This window comes from Drosophila persimilis, unplaced genomic scaffold (assembly GCF_003286085.1).
Source record: "Drosophila persimilis strain 14011-0111.01,24,50 unplaced genomic scaffold, DperRS2 tig00000000-arrow-pilon, whole genome shotgun sequence".
Taxonomy (NCBI): domain Eukaryota; kingdom Metazoa; phylum Arthropoda; class Insecta; order Diptera; family Drosophilidae; genus Drosophila; species Drosophila persimilis.
Genome location: NW_020825288.1, coordinates 9,478,117 through 9,499,255, shown reverse-complemented (window position 1 = coordinate 9,499,255; position 21,139 = coordinate 9,478,117). Strand labels below are relative to the sequence as shown.

Sequence of the window (21,139 nt, the reverse complement as noted above, 5' to 3'; positions counted from 1 at the left end):
CTCAGGCCAGATGTTGTCCAGTGGCCCAAGAGTGCCCCGTTCCTTGCAATTATAATGATAAAACTTTACAGCCCAACCTCCAGAGTCGCTCACAGCCATGAAAATTGTGTATAAACCATTGAAATCAAATGAAAAAAGAAAAAGAACGAAACGGAAGCTCCGCGTCCGCGGTTTGTGGTCTGTGGCTCCGGACAGTGGGGGGACAGGGACAGCAGCTGACGGTGGCGTTGGCGGCGACCCTTGTGAATGTGGAAAGTGCTTAGCCGTGACAAAACCTTTTTTCCATTTAGAAGAGACGAGGAGGGATATGGCTGGCCTGGACTGGACTGGTCCGGACCGGACCGGACAGAACAGGACCGGAACGAGAGCGGCAACCGGCAAAGCGTGGCAGTTCGCGCCCCCCAATCGCATTACGGCAAAGGGCCCGCCTGGCAGCTACTTTCTATGGCAGTTTTATGCGCTCGTCTCAACTTTTCCTTTTGGAGCTCGCCTTTTCAATAATGAAAGAAAAAAATACGAGCGTTGAATTTCCAAATGCTACACGGGTCCGGCAAGGGAGTGTGCGGGGAGTGCCAGACAGATATACAGACAGGCAGTTGGACGGCGGGGGCGGACAACTAAAGTCGCAAAAGGAAGTGGCGAAAGCAAAGTTTGAAAAGTGGACGTCGAAGTGGAAAAGGCAAATTAAATTATTTCTCATGAAAATGCAAGACGCGGCAACGGTTAAGGGGTCGGAGGGGTCGGAGGGGCCGGAGAGTTTGGCTGGCTGGCCGGAGGGAAAATTGAAAAAAGCGTTGACGGAAATAAAACTAAAATGCGTGGCGCGTTGAAAATTACAATTAAATTGACTTTGCAGGCGAAGCGATAAAAGCAAATTAGCATAATTCAAAGACCCGGCAATCGAATTCGAAAGGAAGCGGAGCAGAGCGGAGCAAAAAACCTGCGAAAAAATGCGGCATACTTTCAGGTGCGCTCGGCTGCTTATCCCTATCTCAGATGGCTTTTGTTATTAATGCCACTTGACAGGTTTTGCCCTGTCCACTTCAAACCCTGAAGTGGCAGAGTCGTCCGCAGCCCCTCTGACGCCCTCTGGGTTGCATCTTACACTTTTGTGAGGATAATAAAGTGCAGCAGGAGAAAGGCGGCATCAGCAGAAGCAGCAGCAGACAGTCGGGCCAGGACTGTTTCGGGGCAGCAACAAAGCGTAAAATGTGAATAGACTGAAGAACTGTACAACTGTACAACTGTCGCTGCAGAGTGGAGTGTGGAGAGCGGAGTGGATAGAGAGGTCTAGGGCGCTTTGGGGGCGTGCCGGGCATGCAAAAAACAAAAGGCAGCCAGCGTGTCCTGACTGGGTAATTGAAAGCAACTTTGCGACGTTGCCCGCATGGAATTGGCTACAGTTTTTTGTGCTGCTCTTTGCTGCTCCCCTTTGTTGCACGCTCGGGGTGCATGCGGAAATTGAAATGTCAAGTGTGCGCTGCCATGTGTGCAGAGTCTGAGGCATGCCCCAGCCTGAACCTGAGCCCCCGGCGGACTCGCACTCGCACTCGCACTCAAACTGAGCTTAATGGTCTTTGGGCCTGTTTAAGCGCATCAGCTGGCGCTGCCATTGATGGGTTTAATTGTTGCAAATAAAAAAGATCGAGCGAGAGAGAGAGGGAGAGGTAGAGGAAGAAAGAAAATGGTTTTCCCAGGAACGGTTTGAGCCGGAACTACCTTCTGCCTGTGGCCATAATGTGCTTGTGGCTATCTGACTGCTGGCTGATGTCTGCTGTTTGCTGTTTGCTTAATGGAAAATACGTGCTTCGACATAATTGGATTTTTTGTTATTTTTGCAGCCATTCGAATGGCTGAGTGATAGCCCAGGTAAAAAAAAGCAAAATGGTGCACTTTCGTTTGCCAATGCATTGGCATGATTTAAAATGTTTGGCTTATGGTCGCCAATAACAATTATAAAAGTTGTACAAATGAACCGCCGAGCTCCCAGAGACCCCTGCTAAAGTCTAACTATTCCTGACATCCAACAAAAGTATCTCGTAATGTCACGTAGAGGCTGATAATTAAATTGTATCACTCTGATGGGAAATTAATTCAATTTTATTTCCTCGAGCGACCATAGAACACTTAAATATATACGAGCAAAACGACACACACAAATAAATGAAAAACATTCGAAATGAATGCCAAGCCAAAGAAGATGACAAACGAGAGATGTCCGGGAAGTTTGTGGGTAGCGGGAAAGGAAATATTGCCAAGATTAAGATTATCCTTCAGAAATTATTCCGCACCCTAGACCAACAACAAGTGTTGTTTGCCGAATGTCCTGAAATTAATGAGACATCTCTCGTGGCAGGCTCCTTTCGGTATGTGCACTTTTATTTGATTTGTCGTGAAAAATAAACCACACGCTGCTCACTTTTCTCTTGTTTCTCGACCTCTTACCAAACACCGTCGTGCTGCTACGCTTATTGCAATTTACTGACTGCGCACGTGACAAACGAGCCGCACGTTCCCCCCATTGTACGCGACCAGCTCCATATCGCACATACGCAGCGTGGTCCCCGCCAGGAGAGAGTGTGGCATGAGCTAAACGAGGAAAAATCACCCATGTCTTGCTTTCTTGCAGTGTAGTCGCAGACATTAATTTGGGTAGCTCGGTCATATTGCAAATTGATTTTATCCTACGCATTAATTAAAATCATGTTTAAGCCCAACCGGAGCCTGGCGCACAGATAGAGATAAATCACCATGGAAAATTACTTAGCCTGCTAAGCATATTTGATATTTTGACAATGCTCATGTATGTCCCGATGCTCATATGTACACACCATATACAAGCATATGTAAGAGTACATACTGCCAGATTGTTTGCCGGCTACTCAATTTATTCTGGATTGCTTGCATACTCGTAGCTGGAGAGGACAGCAGGGAGCACCGGACAGGACGTAGCACACAGCACACAGAAATGCAAACATGCATCAGCATCTTTTGCTAAGCTGTGATATGATAAGACAAATATGGCAACTTGCTTGTTTGTTTGCCTTGGCATTGACAGGACCCCCCACCCCCACCCCAGCCCAACCCAGCAGTCAGCAGTCAGCAGTGTCTCTGACTGGAGAGTGAAAATCATTAATTTGTATTACGGACTGCAGCGGCAGAATACTAACTACGTGCTCGAGCCAGCTTCGACCAGCTCAAAAAACATTACCCGGCCGCCGAGCAGCTGAAGGCGTTCTTAAATGGCACACTAATAGTCACGTTGCACGGGTCTCGTCGCCCTTCCCCATCCCCGGCATCCAGCATTACCCCCAGCCCCCTCCCAGCAAAGCACAAAATAAAAATGTTGCCATATCCGTGTTGGCCAAGGGAAAAGAAAGAAATTGGCCCACTATTCCGAGAGCAGAGAACGTGTAAATCGCCGGGAAATAGCGAATACAGCGAATACAGCGAATACAGACGCGAAAAGTCACGGAGCCGAGAGGCGCGACGGGGCGGCATGTGTCGGAAATATATTGCCCAAGCAGCAGCGAAACGGAGAGAAACTGTTGGAGCGGCACTGGATGGGGCCAAGATGGAATTCGAAAATGGAGGATATCCAGATGAGATTGACAAAGAAGATATTGAAAAACAAAGCCAGAGACGCTTTAAGCTATGGCCAACAGATTAAGTTAACAAGAAATTGGTTTGCTACAGATTGAAAGCTCATTTTGTGTTCTTTGGCGATGGTAAACTGATATTAAATATAACATATATAAAACTTCATTGTTGAACCATCGAATCAGAGATTTAATTTGGCTGAAAATATGTCTGCATAATTGCAATATTTCCCCATAACTTTTGTTGATGCTGATTAAAGGCCTCTAATAGATAAACTTTTTATGCCAATCAAAGACGTTAAGTAGGGAAAAAAACATTTCTAATCAAATTTTAACTTTTTGGAAATGAAAATAAATTCAAAAACAAACAAATAGCATTTTAAAAACACACTCGACTGCCGAAATGCCGTCAAAGAGTACGAGCGCCAGTCAAACCAGAAGGAAGCATATTCTGATTCAGATGTCGCAGCTGGCCAGCCAGATCAAGGAGTTGCAGGACACCTATCAGCAGGTGCATTTGCAGCTGAAGCATCTGCGAATGGTGGCAGGGCAGAGTCAGCGACCACACAAGAAACGTACCCGCAAACATATCCATCTGATCGTGCAGCAAATAAGAACAAAGCTGGCCCAAGAGCAGGGTATGCTGTCTCTGCAGATGTCTAAGAGACTGAGAAAAAAGATGAAAATGCTGAAACAAGTGGCCCACAAGACGCCTCAAAGCTGGAAGTCTTTCAAGTACGTCATCAGGCGCTTGGACTTGGCAATGTCTGGCCTGCTGCCCATAGAGCTGGCTCTCAGCCCGGCCCCCAGACAAAGTGACAAGCCGAGGGCATCAACTGATGCGAGTCTTGGACACTATCGTGTGCCATCACCAGTAGATAGAGCAAGTCTGCGCTCTTCTTTGCCACTGTCCATAGGTGTTTTAAAGGAAGCTACTCCTAAGATCCGCTCCGTTGAGACATCTCTGACCACTCTAAAAGAAGAGCCCAGGCGGAGCCAGACTAAAGAGAAAAGCTACAATCACCGGCGAAGTCGTAAACGAAAGTCTAGTCCCAGGCCCAGAGCCAGACCCAAGATGGCTGAAGTGAAGACAGACAGTGAAGTGCCTCAGGATATCACGGTGAAGGCGAAGCTGGAAAGCAGCCGAACCCCGGGTCGCATTCAGAAAGATTTCAAGAAAAAATCCGTCTCAAAAGGGACTAAGAAACACACTAGCAAAAAAGGATCTGCCATTACCGCTAAACAAATCTCTCAGTTATCTATTTCTGACACGGAAAGTTTTAGAAAGAATATGAAGATTCCCAAGATTCGGACCATTCAAGTTGAGCCCGAACCCGCGAAAACGAATACAAGTGTCGCATTTTATATTGATCCTTGTGCCCAAAGCTCATACAACGCGTCAAGTTCCTACAACTCGAATGTATCAGAAGCGTCTGCAATAGACTCTTACATTAGCTCTATTGGTTCCGTACAATATTCGAGCACAGGGTATAGAAAGCCGTTTAATCTCAATAGCAGGTTCAGGTATACTGATCCTCTTATAGGAGAGACAAAGACAGGGTCTAAAGAAAGTCTTCACAAGCCTTTGGACATAATGGCCTGTATCCGAAGTGCTATCACCATCAGCATGACATCCTTTATCAGTAAAGTCTCCGTTAATTCCGAGGTCGATGATGATTTGCTGGAGGAGGACAACCTACGCGAGGACAGGATTAAGAAAGAGTCGCATCAGCGCCAGAAGCGACCTCAGCACTCACCCAGCCTCACTTATCATTCCAATATCGAAATAGATACAACAGTACCCGAGCCCGTGCACGAGCAGCTCGAACTTAATGTGGCAGAGCTGCGTGAAGGCTGGGAACGATATTTTGCTGAGCTGGAGAAGTCACCCATGGAGCTGTTGCTCGAGCAACGCCGCAACGAGAAAGCCGCCCTTGAAGTCCAGCGACAGGAAGCCCAGCTGAAGGAAGCCGAACGACAGAGACGCCTGCTCGAAAGGCAAACCAAGCCATGGCGGAGGAGGCGGACAAAGAAAATGGTCCAAGACGACGTCCCGACGTCTGGCCTCGTTCCTCAATCAGAGAAGGCGCATCAGGAAGTGTGCCCAGAGTGCGGAATGTCCTTCTGCTACTCGGAACACAATGAACGCCCAATTATCGTCACCAAAGGCATGATCAACAAGTTTAAGTATTTGCGAGCAGGCTGATTTTGTGACGTTTTAAGATTTAAATTAAATTGAGCGTTCCGTATGGCTTGGCCGGTACACTTAAAAACAGATGGGTTATAGATATGCACATAAGGTAGAGCCTTGCCGATAGCTGTCCTAAAGCATACCGGCAGACACCTTTTTGCTCAGTGAAATCTATAGATCCAAAGAAAGAAATTTCGCAACATTTTTACAGCCGGTATTTGAGATCAGGGTTTAAAGATGTTCATATCGCAGTCAGAGAAAATAAAGCAGGTGTGTCTTTAAAACTTCCAGTCAACTAGTTCTTGGAGATTTATAATGATTACAACCCAATTTTTTGTCGCTTAAATTGAAATATCTCAACCAGATAATAATATCAGCTGTCATTGTCGCATTGCAATCGAAATTGGCATTTAAATTCCAATAAATATAGGTTTGACTTGTTGCCAGGAGAATTTTACCTTGTTCAGCTTCATACAGCTTTAATACAATACGGATTTATATTTTGGGATCGTACCTATTGCACACATGAAACGACAAAGCCAAAAAAAAGTGTGCTGACCATGTCTTCAATCAGCACAGCGGAGCAGAGAAGAGCAGAAGCGAAGGATGCGGCTGAGGCAACGACGTTTTGCACTAAATTGAAATACTTTTTACGACTTCCGGTGTTTTGCTGAGCTGCAAACCGTTTTTTGTGCTGTGGATATGTGTGTGTGCTTCATGACAAATAACGGCTTATGTATGTATTTCTTCCCTCTCCAACACACACACACACACACACACATATCAAACAGAGAGACTTTTGACCCGCCGCTCTGGGCCACAGCAACAATGTGTCTTCGTTTCCGTCATGGCTGCCATTTCCGGCTAGCGAATTTCAGTTGAGCTTTTCCCCGAACGTTTATTAAAAAAAAACAAGAAGGAAACCAGCCTGAATATAACGCCATGAATGTGGGGAACTATCAGTCTGTCGTTGCTCATATGTATTCATGTGTCTGTGCATCTGTGTACGAGTATCTGTGTATACGTATCTGTGAGAGAGAGTAAATTGATTGAAATGACCAGCGGCGGATGTGCTCGGGGCTCTGGCGCCCAGCGGAAGGAAGGGCCAACAACTTCAGCCACTGCCTGTTCATTGCTGTTCACTCTGGCTCTTGTATTTTGTATCTTGTATCTGGTTGCTTGTTCCTTGTAGCTCTTTAGCTCATTTTCAGTTGGCTTTTATTTTCATTTGTCAGCCAGTTTATTGCCTGGTCTGCCCGGCCCGACTCTGTTGATTTTCTGTCCGCTTTGTCGGCATTTTCTTGAGGCTCAACATATATTTTCCTACTCTTTTTTCTTTGCTGTTGCTATTCGTTATTTTCTTTGTTACTGGGCCTAAACGTGGCTGTCCAATTTTCATGATTGCCATTGATGTGTGTGGGTTTTTGTTGTTTTGCTGTTGTTTTTCTGTTTCCGGTTGCCTGGTAACTACTATCATTATCGTCTACTGGCCAACGACTGAGAAGGGGGACCGGGCCGGACCGGCTGAGACTCGGATTTATCCAACTCCGAGTTTCGACTGCTTAATTTGTTTGGAATTTATGAGCTTTGATTGTTTGTCCTAGCGTCTTGTAGATGCGGCGGCCTTCCAACACAGGATTTGTTCGAAAATTAATTAACTTTGGCTCGTATTGTTGCTGTTTTGGTTCGCTGTCGATTTATGCTAACTGCCCCCAAAAGCCCAGCTCAATTAGGGAGGGATTGGGCCACGCCCCCCCCCCCCCAGCAAATACTAGATGTAAGACTGAGTTTTATGGATAAACAAGAAAATAAACAAAAATAATGCTAAAACTTTATCGTTGCTTTGCCATTGCTGCAGAGGCAGATGCGGAAAACTCAATTGAAAAGTTTGCTGTTCATTTCCGGGTCCGAGTGCTGGCTCCAGAGAGGATGCTGGCGCGGCTGCACGCGGATGCTGGAAAGCGGCAGCCGATGGCGATGCCGATGGCATTGCCGGAAACAGGAGGTGTCGACCGGCAGGGAAATGCATTTGAATCTAATATGGCGTTCAGTTTTCCGCTTTCAGAGTTCAGAGAGCGCCAGAGGACACTACGTGTACGAGTGTGTCTCCTCTGTTCTCGCATTGGGATCGGGAGGCTACATCCTCGCTTGTGTCCGCCCCGCCGCTGTTTCCCGTTGTGCATAAATTAACTTTGTCCCCTTTTATTCGCTTTAAATTCAGTTTTTTCTGCGTATCTCCCACAACGGACATCGTCGATGTCATTTAGCTCGTTCCCGGCGCTTTGTTAATTCAAAAAGTTTTAATAATTTTACTTTTAGACAGCGCTGTGCTCGTGCTCGTGCTCGTGCACTACAGAAAGTGAGCAACAAGTGGAGTTCGTCCTCCTGCCCCCCCCTCCTGCCCCACGTTTTGGCTTGTTTTGCATATTCTAGTGGGGCTCCCGCTTCCTTTGCCCGGCTAGTGCGTATCTCCTGTGACGACTTCTGTAGGAGTATCTATTAAAGTTGTCGCATAAGGAAACTTTGCCAGCAACAGCAACAGAACACAACTCGAAAACAAATGCGAAAGGAAAGTGTCTTTGGGATCTAGCTTTAACCTTAAAGCCCTCTCTTTCTCTCTGCTGTAGAGCACTTGCACTTGATCCATCAGTAAATGAAAACACTTGACAAATGTGCTTCCACTGACAGGCTGATCCATAAATGCCAGCCACTGACCACATGAACGCCCCCAGCCCTCCTTGGCTCTCGCTGGCCACTCAAGTTAATTCCAAGCGAAGGCCCACACACATGGACATACATAAAAACGACAACGAAGCACTTGAGAGGCTCAGGGAGGAGGAACAGGAACAAAAGCCAGGGCTGGAACTGAAACTGAATGTGGAGGTGGCAGTGGCAGTGGAAGTGGAGCATCTGTTCGCCGAAAGTGGCTGCCACTTATGTTAGTGTCGCGTGTTGTAGTTGTACTGCCTCTGCTTCTGTTTGTGTGGCTCTTGCCACTTTTTATTATGCTCATAATTTGTTAGAGTTAGAACAGCAACAACATGACAGTGACACACACACACCCCATCGTAGTTGTTGGTGTTCACGAAACAGTAGCCAACATCGTGACCCAATTGGCTCTCGGTGGGGCCGTACTGAACAATCAGACATTGATTAGTTGATCCAGAAACCACCACCCACCCACTGGTGGGTGCTTCGGCCGCAGCGCAACTCAATCAGCAATTAGTCGGCTCGAAAATCCAAAGTTCATAATTCAAAATTGGCACACGCAAATACACGCGTATACATCCGCACTAATGGAAATTTATGGCGCTGTGGTTGAGTGCTTCGCGTACTCTTTCCAGTGCCAGCCACATGCCAGATCGCTGGAAACCCATAGAAAATTTTGAAATTTGCAAGGGCACCCCGCACGGACTACAATGCTGCTGATGATGATGAAGTGGACAATGCAGCCCATAAAGCACATCGTGGACCATAGATTAGCCTCCAAGTGCCCGAGTTCCGGCAGTAAACGAGCTCCAGATCGTTGACAAGCTGAATTAGGGCTTCAGCTGGTCAGTGTCCACAATTGTCCAACCCGAAACGCCACTCTCAAACCAACTGAAGTGTGGTGCCCCTGCAACTCCTTTCCATGCCCACACGTGCACTGCCTTCGCCCAAATTCATTCCATCCATTATCATGAATCGATTTATGCAAATTTTCGACCATAATACATACCCTTACCCTTGGAAGCAAAACAAAGCTGCATAATATTGTATTGTTGATTGAACTGCACGTCAAAAAATACTTTGCAGAATTTATTGCTTGGCCAGTGCTGTCATAGGGTTTGGCTTTTTAGCTGAAATTCAGCACGATTTTACTTTACCAAATACCTATAAATTTATGAACATATTCCCTCGGATGTGGTCTGCTGCTGGCCCATTAATTGCTGGAACATTGCCAGTTCCATTTAGAATATAATATGGTTTTTTATCCAAACTACTTTCCAAGTACACAAAACCGGCATCGCTGGTTAGATGTTTTCCTCTCCTTGCGGACTGTTTCAGGCTCCCATAATCCGTTATACGCAGCTGAGGGCCATTTGTTTATGCATTGATAAAAAGCGAATGAATGCTAAGAGGACTCTTCGGGTGTTGCCATTTTTGCGTGGCCTTTGCATATTAAGCTTATGTTTTATCGTTTATGGCGCTCACTGACACACGCACAAAAGTATGTATATTGCCCACATAATTTAGCAAACATTTTCATTTATATGCGTGTCTCACTTTGGCCATGTGTCTGCGTATCTGTGCCTGTGACTGGTCAAGACCCACAAGCCAGGAGCCATGCTGCTGGGGTCTCAGAGCTGGGCGGCGGCCGGCTGCCGGCCCCCGGCAAATGGATAATTCCGGAGTATGCGTCCGGGCCCACCAATGAGGCGTACTTAATGATTATTGCATTTGTTACTTTTATTTATTTATATTTATTTATCTCTTGCGCAGGCCGAGGACGCCGCCGGCACTCGCTTTGTTTTGGCCATTACTTTTATGGCTCAAACGGAGTCCAAGTGCATGGCCGGACTTCCCTTTGTGCCCATCCAATTGCTGTGGCCCCCGCGTTATTACTTTATGTATTTGTCTTTTCCTTTTTGGTGCGAGGGTCCCGGCTCTAAGCGGCTTAGCTTAGCCAGTGCCGCGGGAGATTTGGGCCTACAGAGCATCGACATTTATTGCTGTCTACTAATGTCGTGTACCCATTTGTTGGGCATTTAAGCCGGCGCATGTTGGCCTATCCGCCGGCTCTTCTGGCCGAACAATGAACTCCGCAGATACGTACTCGTATTAACCCCGCTGACCTCTTTCGGTATACGAGATAGGAGATACGAGAAGCTTATAAATGCTTCGAACAAATGAGCAAAAATTGCACACAAATGGCCGTGGCTTCCGTCCGAACAGCAAAAGGATATAGTGCGGATATGGCGGGGACAGCTGGCTCTGGCCAAACATGTCGCCATCTTGGTGGGCACTCAAAATAAATTTGAACAAAAAGCACAGCAAAGCAGAGGACAGGACCGACAGGACCGACCGGACCGGGGTCCCTGACTCATATTTCGGAGTCGCAGCACAACTTGGGTTCTTCCCACGACCCCGCACCCGCCCCCGCCCCCACCGCACGCCACACGCCACACGCCACACATGCCACGCCAGGATGACATGGCCATACGAGTATAAGAACTGCAGAAGTGCAGTCGTTGCTCTTCATATAAAATTTCGGTTTGGAGTTTTGTCTTCTTTCGGTTGTGGTTTTTCTTCCTCCGCACTCGGGACTCGGGCTATCATTTAATGTTGCATTTCTGTGTCTGTTCGTTTCTTTTGTGCAACCAAAATTGGCTTAAACTGTTGCAAGTTCATAAAACAAACAACTAAATTTGAAAAGTTGCAAGTGGCATCCAGAGCCACAGCCAGAGCCACAGCTACAGCCACAACTCCAGCTACAGCAAACTTTCCCATTGCCGACGACGACGACAATGATGTGGCCTGAACTTGAAATTTACGTTATTTGAATTATCAACTTCAGCGCTGTGGCGACGTCTGGCCAAAAACTTTCATAACAAAGTGAAATTTTTCTCTTATATCCAAGGAGTTTTCAGTCCTCTCCATGGGGAAGACTTGCAGCAAGCTGCTGCACTGCCACTGCTCTGTGTGCATATATATTTTAAAGAATATGCTTTTCATACCTATTACTCATGGACTACAAAGGTGTGTTAAGTTTGTGTAGATAAGAAACACAGAATGGACTTTCAACCAACCTTTTCGAAGTGCCTGGAACAATGGAGATTTCTCTAAATATATGTATGTACATTCTACTACTTCCTAAATTAAATTTACTGTGTCCGCGAAACTGGATCATTTCTTTGGTGACAGACTCTCATTTATATTCCTTTCCTAAATCAAAAATAAACTTGGTTCCAACTGCTAGGCATACAGGCGTGTACCTCTTTTCAAAGAAAATTCGTACGAGTATGTACAAATGTGTAGGTTGCCAGTAGCATTATTTCCCATTGGTGCGATGTGCGGCACAAAGTATGCCATAATTCGGCAAAGCAAACACAGTACAAAGTCTCGCCAGGCTCCGACTCATGTGTGTAATTTGGGCTTAAGATGGCCAACAAAGTAGCCGCAAGAAGAATTGTGTTAAGCGGTTTAAATGTGAAACATTGTTGACGTCCAGCTTCAATTATTGGATTTTCCCGTACACTAAGGCTAAGGAAAAATTATGGTCAGCTGGCAGCGACATTTGTGGCCGACTTTACTGGAGATCTAAGCCGCTTAGCCACAAATTATTACTTATAGGTTTAATCAAACTGAGTAGCTTACTGTGAAGATACTTTAAAGATTTTAGGAACAGAGACTAAATTGGATAATTTGTACACGGGCTCATACTATGTAGCCGTTCTTATTTATTCATTTACAAACATATTCCTGGCTTCATTTATGTTGCATTAAACTATAATTTAATAGTACTGAATACATAACAGATCAATTTATAAATTGTATAAATTGAGTTTAAAAGGTGTTTTATGTTTTATGTTTTTGTTATTTGTTATTGCCAATATTTGCACACCAACAGCGATTGTGGGAATTTGGAGAACGGGTATGGTATGGTATCGTGTACGGAGGAGGCATTCACGAGAATGGGCTTTGTCGGGCGGGTGGTTAAGCAGCGTCGGTAAATACTTCTGAAGCGGTACTGAATTCACGAAGACTACTTTAGAGTAAACTAGATTAAATATGTGTACGTCTATATTCACATAGAAATATAGAGGGGGCTGTATAGTAGTTAATTCTATTCCTGATTCAGGTTTTTGATCACGTAATTAACAATAAGGGCAAATATCGCAAAGCAGATGACGATCACCAGGTTCGAATAGACAGACTGCCAATTTAGATAGGAATTGCGCGGGCTGTCCAGCAATGGCGCTACACTATTGGCCACCTCCCTGGCAAGAGCATCAGCGCCATCGATGCCGTTCGCGCCATCCTGAAAGTAGGCCGCGTTGGCTGGCTGGTTTGGATTGGCGAGCGCAGCTCCTCCGTTGGCCATGCCATTGGCGCGCTTCGATGCGTCCGATGTGGATGCGGTGGCAGCACCACCCGCTGATGCCGCCTGGGTGCCCTGTAGCCGCTGCTTTATCTCCTCGACAATGTCGGGAAAGAGCTCACAGAAATTTGTGTTGCGGAGGTTAAATGCTAGCGACTTTTGAGCAAACACTTGCTTGTCGTAGTTCGATGACTCAATGGAACCCAAAGTTGGAGTGCTTTCCAGCTGGAGGACATGCAAAAATAGTTTGTTTTAGACTCCGATCAGTCGCGGCATTTCACAGACTCACCATGAAGCTTAACAGACCCGTCAGAATGGTGCCCACACACCAAGTGGGGTTCCAGGTGTCCGGATGAAAGTCTGCACGGAGGAAACACCATGACTAAATGAATCCAAATTGCTCATATTTGTTTATAGCTACCTGATATGCTCAAGCACAGTCGAGTGTTGGTCTTGAAGCGTCCGTTTGGGGTCGTCATGTAGATAGATGGCGGCTTGAAGGGGAACTCGCGTGGAAACAACAGTGTTCCGTGGTAGTAGCCGCCATAGTAGGGCGAGTCCTCAGGCCCCTTCACGCAGTAATGCCACTCCAGTATGTTGTTGGGCAGCGGCTCGGCTGTGATGTACGGCAAGGGATCGCGCTTCAGGCGCATATAGTCCTGCTTCATGCGCGACACGGCTGTGGGCTGTTTACGGCCAGGCGCGGACGACGAAGTCATGCTGTCTATTTAATTTTTAGAGTATTGGAATTTCCTGAAATGAAACTGATGTGTCGAACAAAAATTTAAAATTTTCGAACACAAGCACACTTGTTCCTTGGTGCCAGATATGTAGATAAGAGCAGGGCCAACCGAGACCGAAACAAACACGTGGCCCCCGAGTTATTGCCATTGAATCGAATTGCATTACTATTATACAATGTACATACGTACCCTCCTCCTACAGCCGACAGCAGAGCTGCCCACTCCAGTGCTCGAGTAATGGGACTCGTCAGGGGGCTTCTTCGGATCTGTTTACTGTTCCGCCGTGCATGCAGTCCAGTACGGCTCGCGTCGCGTCCCGCTGGGGCTTGCTTTGTTGATGTCAGTGTTGCCGTCGCCGTCGCCGTCGGAGCTGGGCAGTGCGATCTCCGTTGTTGCTACTGTTTTGTTGCTAATTGCAAAGAATTACAGCTGCTGCCTCAGCGAAATTGTATGGGAGAAAACAGCGCACACACACAGACAGGCCGTAAATTATAGCTGGATTTCGATTTCTGCGCGGCCCCCAACTGCCCTGCAGTCTCTTAGCTTGTTTTTGATTCTAAATACTGCAGTATTAATATGCGATGTTTAGTTTTGGGAGATTTTCTGGCATTATTTTCTATTTTTGTTATAATAAATTTCTCCTGACGTGCTATTGTGTGACCGCGGATTTATCGATAAAATATACCGTCCTACCCTCAGAAATATACCGAAACATACCGCCTCATTTTCAAAATATACCGTAAATATACTGATGAATTCAAGTTCTATTTTACATATTCCTCGTTTTTGATATTCCGTCGAATATTACTAGCTAGATAAAACATTTTGCCATGCCCACATAATTTTATACGATTGATGAATCAATTTTCTATATAACTGGTGTATTTTTAATACTTGCTTTTATTGCATTTTGCGTAAAAAGAGGTTTTAGCGAAATAAGTCAAACAAAAAACAAGTAGCGAAATAGGTCAATCAAAACAAACGGAAAAGGAAATTGCTCAATTTTGATATTCCATTGAATAATGCTGACTAACTAAATCTCTCAGCAATGCCCACATAGTTTTATCCCATTGATGAATAAATTTTCTATAAGATTGGATAGTTTTTAATCCTTGCTTTTATTGTATTTATTGTAGAACGAGGGGGAACGTTGTGAGTTGCTGCGGAGACCGCAACTCTACAGTTATACCCGATACTAAGTCAGTATGGCTCTCCGCTAATATTGAACTACACGACAAAGAGTGCGTGCGAGAGAGACAGAAAATCAGTCTGAGCGTGACGTCGGGTGCTGCGTAGCCAGTGCAAATTGATTTGTTCCTTTTGGCTATAAAAATTATCTGATCTGATCCAGATTCAGCAATCTGATAGATATGATCATTATCTATGATTATGCGTTTTTAGTTTTCTCGAATGTGCAATATTGTGGATGCAACAGATTTTCGTCCTTTGTGGGGGCGGAAGGGGGCGGGGCAAAGTTTTGAAATATTTTCGTAACAGTGACATATCACAGAAGTCTGGATCCAAAACATCGTTGCTCTAGCTCTTATAGTCTTTAAGCACTAGGCGCTGAAGGGGACGGACAGACGAACGGACGGACAGACAGACGAACGGACGGACAGACAGACGAACGGACGGACAGACAGACAGGACTCAATCGACTCGGCTATTGATGCTGATCAAGAATATATGTATGTATATACTTTATGGGGTCGGAAACGATTCCTTCTGGACGTTACACAAATCGGCTTCAGTGCCGACAGCATCGAAGATGCGAAGATTCGATGTCTTAGTTTATAGCCTTTATTGAAAAAGAGAAATTATAAATACAACGGAAACCGGTGTCGTACTATTTAATGATATCCCCAGTACGAACGCCAGGGCGAATGGCCCAGTGGTTGGGATCCTTGATTACTTGTAAGGCGCTCAAGTCATAGCCAGCAGGAAGTACAAGTGGCTTCTTCAGACCTTTCAGCAACGGTGATTCCTTTGGATGTGGCTGTATTGGCATATTTTGTTTAAAAGGTGATACATATTCCTCCTCCACAGGCTTGGTGTGACGGAAATAAGAATCCAAGACCAAATCAAACTGTTTACGAGGCGACCAAAAGCACTCTGGCTGAGTGTTCTGGGAGTTGTCAGTGTGCAAATTCTTTTCTTTGGCCTCATCAGGCCGGTTGCTGTTGGATTCTATGCGTTCTTTCAACATCGATGGGGCTCGATCCAAACTGAACACCTCAACGCTGGGCAACTCATATGGCACTGGAGGCAATTTTCGGAGACTTTTCTTCTTTGAATACAGCTGCCAATTAGACAATTTGTTTGTTTCTTTCTTTCTTTAGTTCTATAGATTTTGATTAACTTACAGGAACTTCATCTTCACTGCCAGAGGCACTGCGACACGACGACGAAGCGTACAAGAAATCGGACCGCTCGCTCCCATTGAAGGAGTGAAAGGAACTGTCGTCTGAGTCGGAGTCACTCATGTTGGCTTTTGATCGGATATAGAGTTCTTTTAAATTTTAATTCAATTATTTTGCGCAATTTACGGCGTGTTATTATCAGTGTGACCGATCCTTAGAAATATACCGTCTAATTTTCAAAATATACCGTATACATACCGATGAAAAAAGAATTTAGCCCACTTGCATCCCCTTGAGATCAACCGCGAAAAATAATACTAATAATAATAATAATAATAAGAATTGCAGGTCCATGCCATCCTTCATCTGCACATAAAAATAGATCGCGATATCTTTCACCTAAACTACGCCAAATTCTACAAATTTCATAGTTTTCGTGGGTAGTATTTCAATAGCCAATATTCGGTTACATTAGTTTATCCCATTGCTTGATTTTCTACAAGATTTGAAAATTTTAGGGAATTCTTTTATTGGAATTGAGTATATTTTTTATATACTCTAGGTTTTTTTTTGTTTTTTATTATACCTTTATAAATGAAATTTAATAGATTGATGAAATATACCGATATACCGTAAATATACCTTCACTAAATTACGACGTCAAATATACTGTAAAATGGATTTTCGATTACCTACCGGTTAGGTTATCGGTGCTAGCGGTTAGCGACCGTTATCTTCAAAATTGTGAAATGGTTTTGAATTTGACTGTGATTTGCCAGAGTGTGCTCCAGAGTGTACGGAATACATACAGAATGCCCCACTTAATGAACAAAACATCTGTGTGACTTCGTCACACAAGCAAAACGATTGAAAGAGTTCTAATCTCTCGCAGTTGGTCTTTCAGCTGATAAAAAACACACACACACCCAAGACCCCATATAGCCGTATGAACCAAACGATAAGCACCGATCATTGGGTTTGTTGTTTGCACTTCCAGAGGGTGTAAAGAGGAATGGGGGTAGGAGATTGCCTTATCAATCTACGCGACGGCGGCTTGTTTTTGTTAACGCTCACAAAACAGTTGCTGCTTCGAAGGCGCAAAGTGCAGTCCGTCCGTGATTAGATATTTGAATATGGCATCGATCGGAAAAATAGGATTCCTCGGGGGCGGTAACATGGCCAAGGCCTTGGCCAACGGATTCCTCTCAGCCGGTGAGTAAGGTATTTCGCCACTGCCCCGCACTCTTGCAAAACTTTGTGCTCCGCTCCACGCAGGTCTGGCCAAGCCGAGCGGAATGATTGCCAGTGTCCATCCCGCGGACAAGGTCTCCCTGCAGGCATTTCAGGCATTGGGCGTGGAGACCGTCGTGCAGAACGCCCCCGTTGTGGAGCAGGCCGAGGTGGTCTTCGTGTCCGTCAAGCCGCAGGTGGTGCCAGCTGTGTTGAAGGAAATCAAGCCGCTCAGTCGCGGCAAGCTGTTCCTATCCGTTGCCATGGGCATCACCCTGCAGACGATCGAGTCCAGCCTGTCGCCGGAGTCGCGTGTGATCCGCGTGATGCCCAACATCCCGGCCGTGGTCCGCTCCGGCTGCTCGGTGTACGTGCGCGGCAGCCAAGCCAGCGATGCCGATGCCCAGATCACGCAGCGCCTCCTCGAATCGGTGGGCACCTGCGAGGCTGTGCACGAGTCACAGCTGGACACGGTCACGGCGCTGAGCGGCAGTGGGCCTGCCTACGTCTTTGTGATGATCGAGGCCCTGGCCGACGGCGCTGTTCACATGGGTATGCCGCGGGACCTGGCCTACCGACTGGCCGCGCAGACGGTCCTGGGCGCCGGGCATATGGCGCGGGACAGCGGCCTGCATCCCGGGCAGCTGAAGGACAGCGTAACCAGCCCGGGGGGCTCAACGGCAGCGGCCCTGCGGCAGCTCGAGCTGTCAGGTAAGTGCGAGTGACGTCGAGAACGTCAAGGCTGATAGCTGGCCCTCGCTTATCGCCGAACCAAAGCTCAACTCACCCTCACCTCTCCTCCATGCCGATGTTGTTTCTAGGTTTCCGAGCAGCGGTTGCGGGCGCCGTGGAGCAGGCGACGCTGCGCTGCAAGCAGATCTCCGGCCAGAAGTAGACGTAGACGCATTAGATTTGTTTATATTATTTATAGGCTACCATAATTCGCATGATTCTGTACAATATCGAAGGTCTGTCTGCGGTAGACAGAGCCGCAGAAGATTTCCTGATAGTAAAAAACACTTTGCTCCAGTCATTGGCTACTGGTCCTCCCCTACTTTTTGCGCTTCTTCGAGCGGGCCAGCTCGTTGAGCTCGCCCTGCTGCATGGAGGCCTCCTGGTAGATGCGCTTGACCTTCTCGTGCCGCTCCTTGTCGCTGTAATTGGGAGAAAAATATATGAACGGATTATAGAAACTGAATCGTAAACTTCAAGGACAAACCTTTGCAGCTGCTGCTTGAGCTTGAGCTCCTGCACGAAGGCCGTGTCGCGACGAATCTCCCGGATGGCGCCCTTCTTTTCCCGCTTGATCTTGTGCAGCAACTTGGCGCGCTCCTCCTTCTCCTTGGACATCTTGGGCCGCCGCTTGTCATCGTAGACGGTCTCGAATCGCGGCTCCAGCATGCGCAGGGCCTTGGGCTTCCTCTCTGCAAGAGCCACGGGCTTCATTTTCTGCTCGGCCAACTGTTTCGCCAGCTGGCTGGCCTCCCTGTGGTGCTGGTGCACATGCTCGGGATATGGCTTGAGGCGCAGGCGGGCGAGCAGGGGAATGAACGGACTGGCCAGATAGCAGGCACCCGTGTGTTCCCCCACCAGCTGCAGCGCCTCCTGGATCAGGCACAGCGCCGTGTCCAGGGCACGCACCTTAAAGTCCAGGGTGATTGTGTGAGTGACCAGATCGGCGGCCTGGAGCTTCTGGTGCTCCAACGCCTTGCTCTCTGCCGTGGCCGGAATGGCCAACAGCTTGCTGAAGGGTCCGTCCAGGTCGAAGGGGGGCGTTACCACCAGTTCGTCGGCGTCTCGCTTGGGTATCGCGATGTAGAGGATGCCCTCGAGGAAGTTGAACACGGAGGGCAGGAAACGCTTTGACTGGGAGCCGAATTCCAAGGCAATGGCCACCACAAACAGGCCCATGGCAATGTCCTGACGCGTTCGAACCCGCGCCCTGGACAGGATGTGCTCCATGAAGACGTACGTGGGCGTGGCCACGGGATGGCGAAAGTCGGAGGTCGAATACACATTGGAGACCAGCTTGAAGTAGACGAGTGTGTCCAGCGTGGGATATGTCTTGCTGTTCTTCCGGTGGTCCCCGAACTTCTCCTTGATCACGTCCAGCAGGGCGCTGGACATGCGCTCGGGGTTCATCTGGGTGAGCGTGTACAGGTGGGGCATGAGGCGCGAGAGTAGCTGGAAGTGCTGCCGGATGTCCTGCTCGCTGGCATCCTCAAACAGATCCTTCAAGTACTGCAGCAAGAAGCAGTAGAGCTTGACCACATTCTCGCGATTGACGCCATCCAGCTTGGGGTCATTGCACTTGATGATCCGCTCCACAATGGTGGCCTGCTGGGCAACAGCGTGCCTGGAGAGCAGCTCCGTGAAGTCCTCGTAGCTCTTGGGCATTTTAATGGTGAAGGGTATGCTAGAGTCCTCGGTGGTTGCCGGTGCCTTCAGCTTCTCTTTTTTGGGCTTCCTTTGGGTGGGCTCAGCGGAGGCTTCCTCTGTCTCGGATTCAGCCTCCGACTCGTCCAGATCACTGTAGTTCTCCGCCTCAGACTCACTGTCGTCCTCGGAGTCCTCCTCTTCGCCATCATCATCACCGTCCGCCTCCTCATCTTCGTCTCCGCTGGCCTCCTTTGCCGGCGCCTTGCCACTCAGGTGCGTGCCCAAATTGCCGTCCAGATCGTAGGCCAGGGTGTCGTCGCCGTCGTCCTCCCCACCGGCCACAAAATATCCATCATCCAAGTCATCCGCTGATCGATGCTTGGGCTGTGCACTGGCCGCCGGGTCCTCCTCGCCCTCCGCTCGCATGCGACGCAATCGCTCGTTCTCCAGCTTCTCGAGACGCTCCGCCTCCTGCTTGGCCAGCTCGACGGGATTGATCAGCTTGTCTGTGACGCTGCCGCGCGGCTCGAATATCATTTCCTTCAGCAGCTTGTCATAGGCATCCGCCGGGGGCTTTGCCTCCTCCTCATCCTTGGTGGCCTTGGCCACCAGCGGCAGCAGCAGCTTGTAGTTGGCATCTAGTTTTTCCGTGAGGTCGTATACCTCATTCTTCTCCTTGTCGATTTCGTTCTTGCGACGCTTCTGCTCGGCAATCATCTCGTCGATGGCCACCTGACGATCATGCGGGCTGGTCTCATTATCATCGCCACCGAAATGGGCGGCTGATGTAAAGTCGGCTAAAAAGGAACACACATTTCAGTTAAAAGAGGCTGTGACAACCTTTTGGTTCGGCTTACCATCCAGAGCCTCGTCGTCCAGCTCTTCGTCGTCGGAACGCTCGTCGCGGTACTGCTCAATCTCCTCCAGCGTCTGTCCCCTGTGCGTCAGCAGCTCGTCGTCGTTGAGATTAAACTTTTGGGCCTTTTGCGACGTACGCACTTGGGACATCTTCTCGGCCAGATAGCGAGCATTCATCACCGATTCCGTCAGCTGGTCGCCGCTCAGGTGCCTGCCAATCCGGTTATCCTTGAATTTGTTCGTCTTGTGCTTCACCGCGAACTGTTGGCCCAGCGTCTGGGTGCGCTTCTGCAGAGCCTTGGAGCGCGCCACGCCTGGCATGCCCCGGTCATGCTTGCAGATGCGTCCTAAGATCTTGAACTTCTCCTTATTCACATGAACATCGAATGGATTCTGTCGCTTCGCCGATTGAGCTGTGGCACTGTCGAAGGGATTGCTGGACTTGACCGTCTTCTTGGCATACACCGCATCGGCGTTGGCCCGTTTATTCTTCGCACCCATTGCTTAATTGCTTAATTTTTACGGGAATTAAGTCGAGTTCATTTGGAGGAAAACAAAATACTTGCGGCACACGTGCAGGTTTCAACGAACTTAACCCACTTAAACCCCCTCTATTAAAACAGTGGAACAAATTAATACCGCGGAAAATAATTCTGTTTGTAAATTCTTCTTGTAGATCCATCCCGTTTGCTTTACAT

General features: G+C 47.6%; 5 protein-coding genes across 6 annotated transcripts; 2 read left to right on the top strand and 3 right to left on the bottom strand.

The window, feature by feature from the left end:
• The first annotated feature begins 3,968 nt into the window (after window positions 1–3,968).
• LOC6587264 lies at window positions 3,969–6,032 on the top strand. Its single transcript, XM_026994958.1, has one exon. The coding sequence runs from the start codon at window positions 4,003–4,005 to the stop codon at window positions 5,803–5,805; it is 1,803 nt and encodes a 600-aa protein (XP_026850759.1). The 5' UTR covers window positions 3,969–4,002; the 3' UTR covers window positions 5,806–6,032.
• Window positions 6,033–12,602: 6,570 nt separating this feature from the next.
• On the bottom strand, window positions 12,603–14,212 carry LOC6587524 (ubiquitin-conjugating enzyme E2 J2). 2 transcript variants are annotated; one of them, XM_026986409.1, is made up of 4 exons: window positions 13,804–14,212; window positions 13,293–13,635; window positions 13,161–13,231; window positions 12,603–13,096 (listed from the first exon to the last, which is right to left on the bottom strand). In XM_026986409.1, exons 2-4 carry the CDS (start codon window positions 13,588–13,590, stop codon window positions 12,617–12,619), a joined length of 849 nt encoding a protein of 282 aa, XP_026842210.1. In that variant the 5' UTR covers window positions 13,591–13,635; window positions 13,804–14,212; the 3' UTR covers window positions 12,603–12,616. The 2 variants fall into 2 exon arrangements, with proteins under 2 accessions (XP_026842210.1, XP_002013076.1); XM_002013040.2 differs by having other exon boundaries at window positions 13,293–13,624.
• A 1,186-nt stretch (window positions 14,213–15,398) lies between these two features.
• LOC6587457 lies at window positions 15,399–16,136 on the bottom strand. Its single transcript, XM_002013039.2, has 2 exons — window positions 15,978–16,136; window positions 15,399–15,913 (listed from the first exon to the last, which is right to left on the bottom strand). The coding sequence occupies exons 1-2, from the start codon at window positions 16,095–16,097 to the stop codon at window positions 15,461–15,463; spliced, it is 573 nt and encodes a 190-aa protein (XP_002013075.1). The 5' UTR covers window positions 16,098–16,136; the 3' UTR covers window positions 15,399–15,460.
• Window positions 16,137–17,058: 922 nt separating this feature from the next.
• Window positions 17,059–18,258, top strand: LOC6587522 (pyrroline-5-carboxylate reductase 3). Its single transcript, XM_002013038.2, has 3 exons — window positions 17,059–17,186; window positions 17,250–17,915; window positions 18,026–18,258. The coding sequence occupies exons 1-3, from the start codon at window positions 17,108–17,110 to the stop codon at window positions 18,097–18,099; spliced, it is 819 nt and encodes a 272-aa protein (XP_002013074.2). The 5' UTR covers window positions 17,059–17,107; the 3' UTR covers window positions 18,100–18,258.
• On the bottom strand, window positions 18,107–21,095 carry LOC6587520 (nucleolar protein 14 homolog). Its single transcript, XM_002013037.2, has 3 exons — window positions 20,441–21,095; window positions 18,424–20,380; window positions 18,107–18,358 (listed from the first exon to the last, which is right to left on the bottom strand). Exons 1-3 carry the CDS (start codon window positions 20,940–20,942, stop codon window positions 18,256–18,258), a joined length of 2,562 nt encoding a protein of 853 aa, XP_002013073.1. The 5' UTR covers window positions 20,943–21,095; the 3' UTR covers window positions 18,107–18,255.
• Between the last annotated feature and the right edge of the window lie 44 nt (window positions 21,096–21,139).

What these genes read in the sequence shown, in the direction of transcription:
- LOC6587457 (XM_002013039.2), bottom strand. Translation starts at nt 16,097, where the DNA reads ATGAGTGACTCCGACTCAGACGACAGTTCCTTTCACTCCTTCAATGGG. An exon ending in GCAGTGAAGATGAAGTTCCT is followed by an intron (nt 15,914 to 15,977) that starts GTAAGTTAATCA and finishes TCTAATTGGCAG; the next exon opens with CTGTATTCAAAGAAGAAAAG.
- LOC6587264 (XM_026994958.1), top strand. Translation starts at nt 4,003, where the DNA reads ATGCCGTCAAAGAGTACGAGCGCCAGTCAAACCAGAAGGAAGCATATT.
- LOC6587522 (XM_002013038.2), top strand. Translation starts at nt 17,108, where the DNA reads ATGGCATCGATCGGAAAAATAGGATTCCTCGGGGGCGGTAACATGGCC. An exon ending in CAACGGATTCCTCTCAGCCG is followed by an intron (nt 17,187 to 17,249) that starts GTGAGTAAGGTA and finishes CGCTCCACGCAG; the next exon opens with GTCTGGCCAAGCCGAGCGGA. An exon ending in GCGGCAGCTCGAGCTGTCAG is followed by an intron (nt 17,916 to 18,025) that starts GTAAGTGCGAGT and finishes TGTTGTTTCTAG; the next exon opens with GTTTCCGAGCAGCGGTTGCG.
- LOC6587520 (XM_002013037.2), bottom strand. Translation starts at nt 20,942, where the DNA reads ATGGGTGCGAAGAATAAACGGGCCAACGCCGATGCGGTGTATGCCAAG. An exon ending in GGACGACGAGGCTCTGGATG is followed by an intron (nt 20,381 to 20,440) that starts GTAAGCCGAACC and finishes GTTCCTTTTTAG; the next exon opens with CCGACTTTACATCAGCCGCC. An exon ending in CTCAAGCAGCAGCTGCAAAG is followed by an intron (nt 18,359 to 18,423) that starts GTTTGTCCTTGA and finishes TCCCAATTACAG; the next exon opens with CGACAAGGAGCGGCACGAGA.
- LOC6587524 (XM_026986409.1), bottom strand. Translation starts at nt 13,590, where the DNA reads ATGACTTCGTCGTCCGCGCCTGGCCGTAAACAGCCCACAGCCGTGTCG. An exon ending in ACTGTGCTTGAGCATATCAG is followed by an intron (nt 13,232 to 13,292) that starts GTAGCTATAAAC and finishes TCCTCCGTGCAG; the next exon opens with ACTTTCATCCGGACACCTGG. An exon ending in CGGGTCTGTTAAGCTTCATG is followed by an intron (nt 13,097 to 13,160) that starts GTGAGTCTGTGA and finishes CATGTCCTCCAG; the next exon opens with CTGGAAAGCACTCCAACTTT.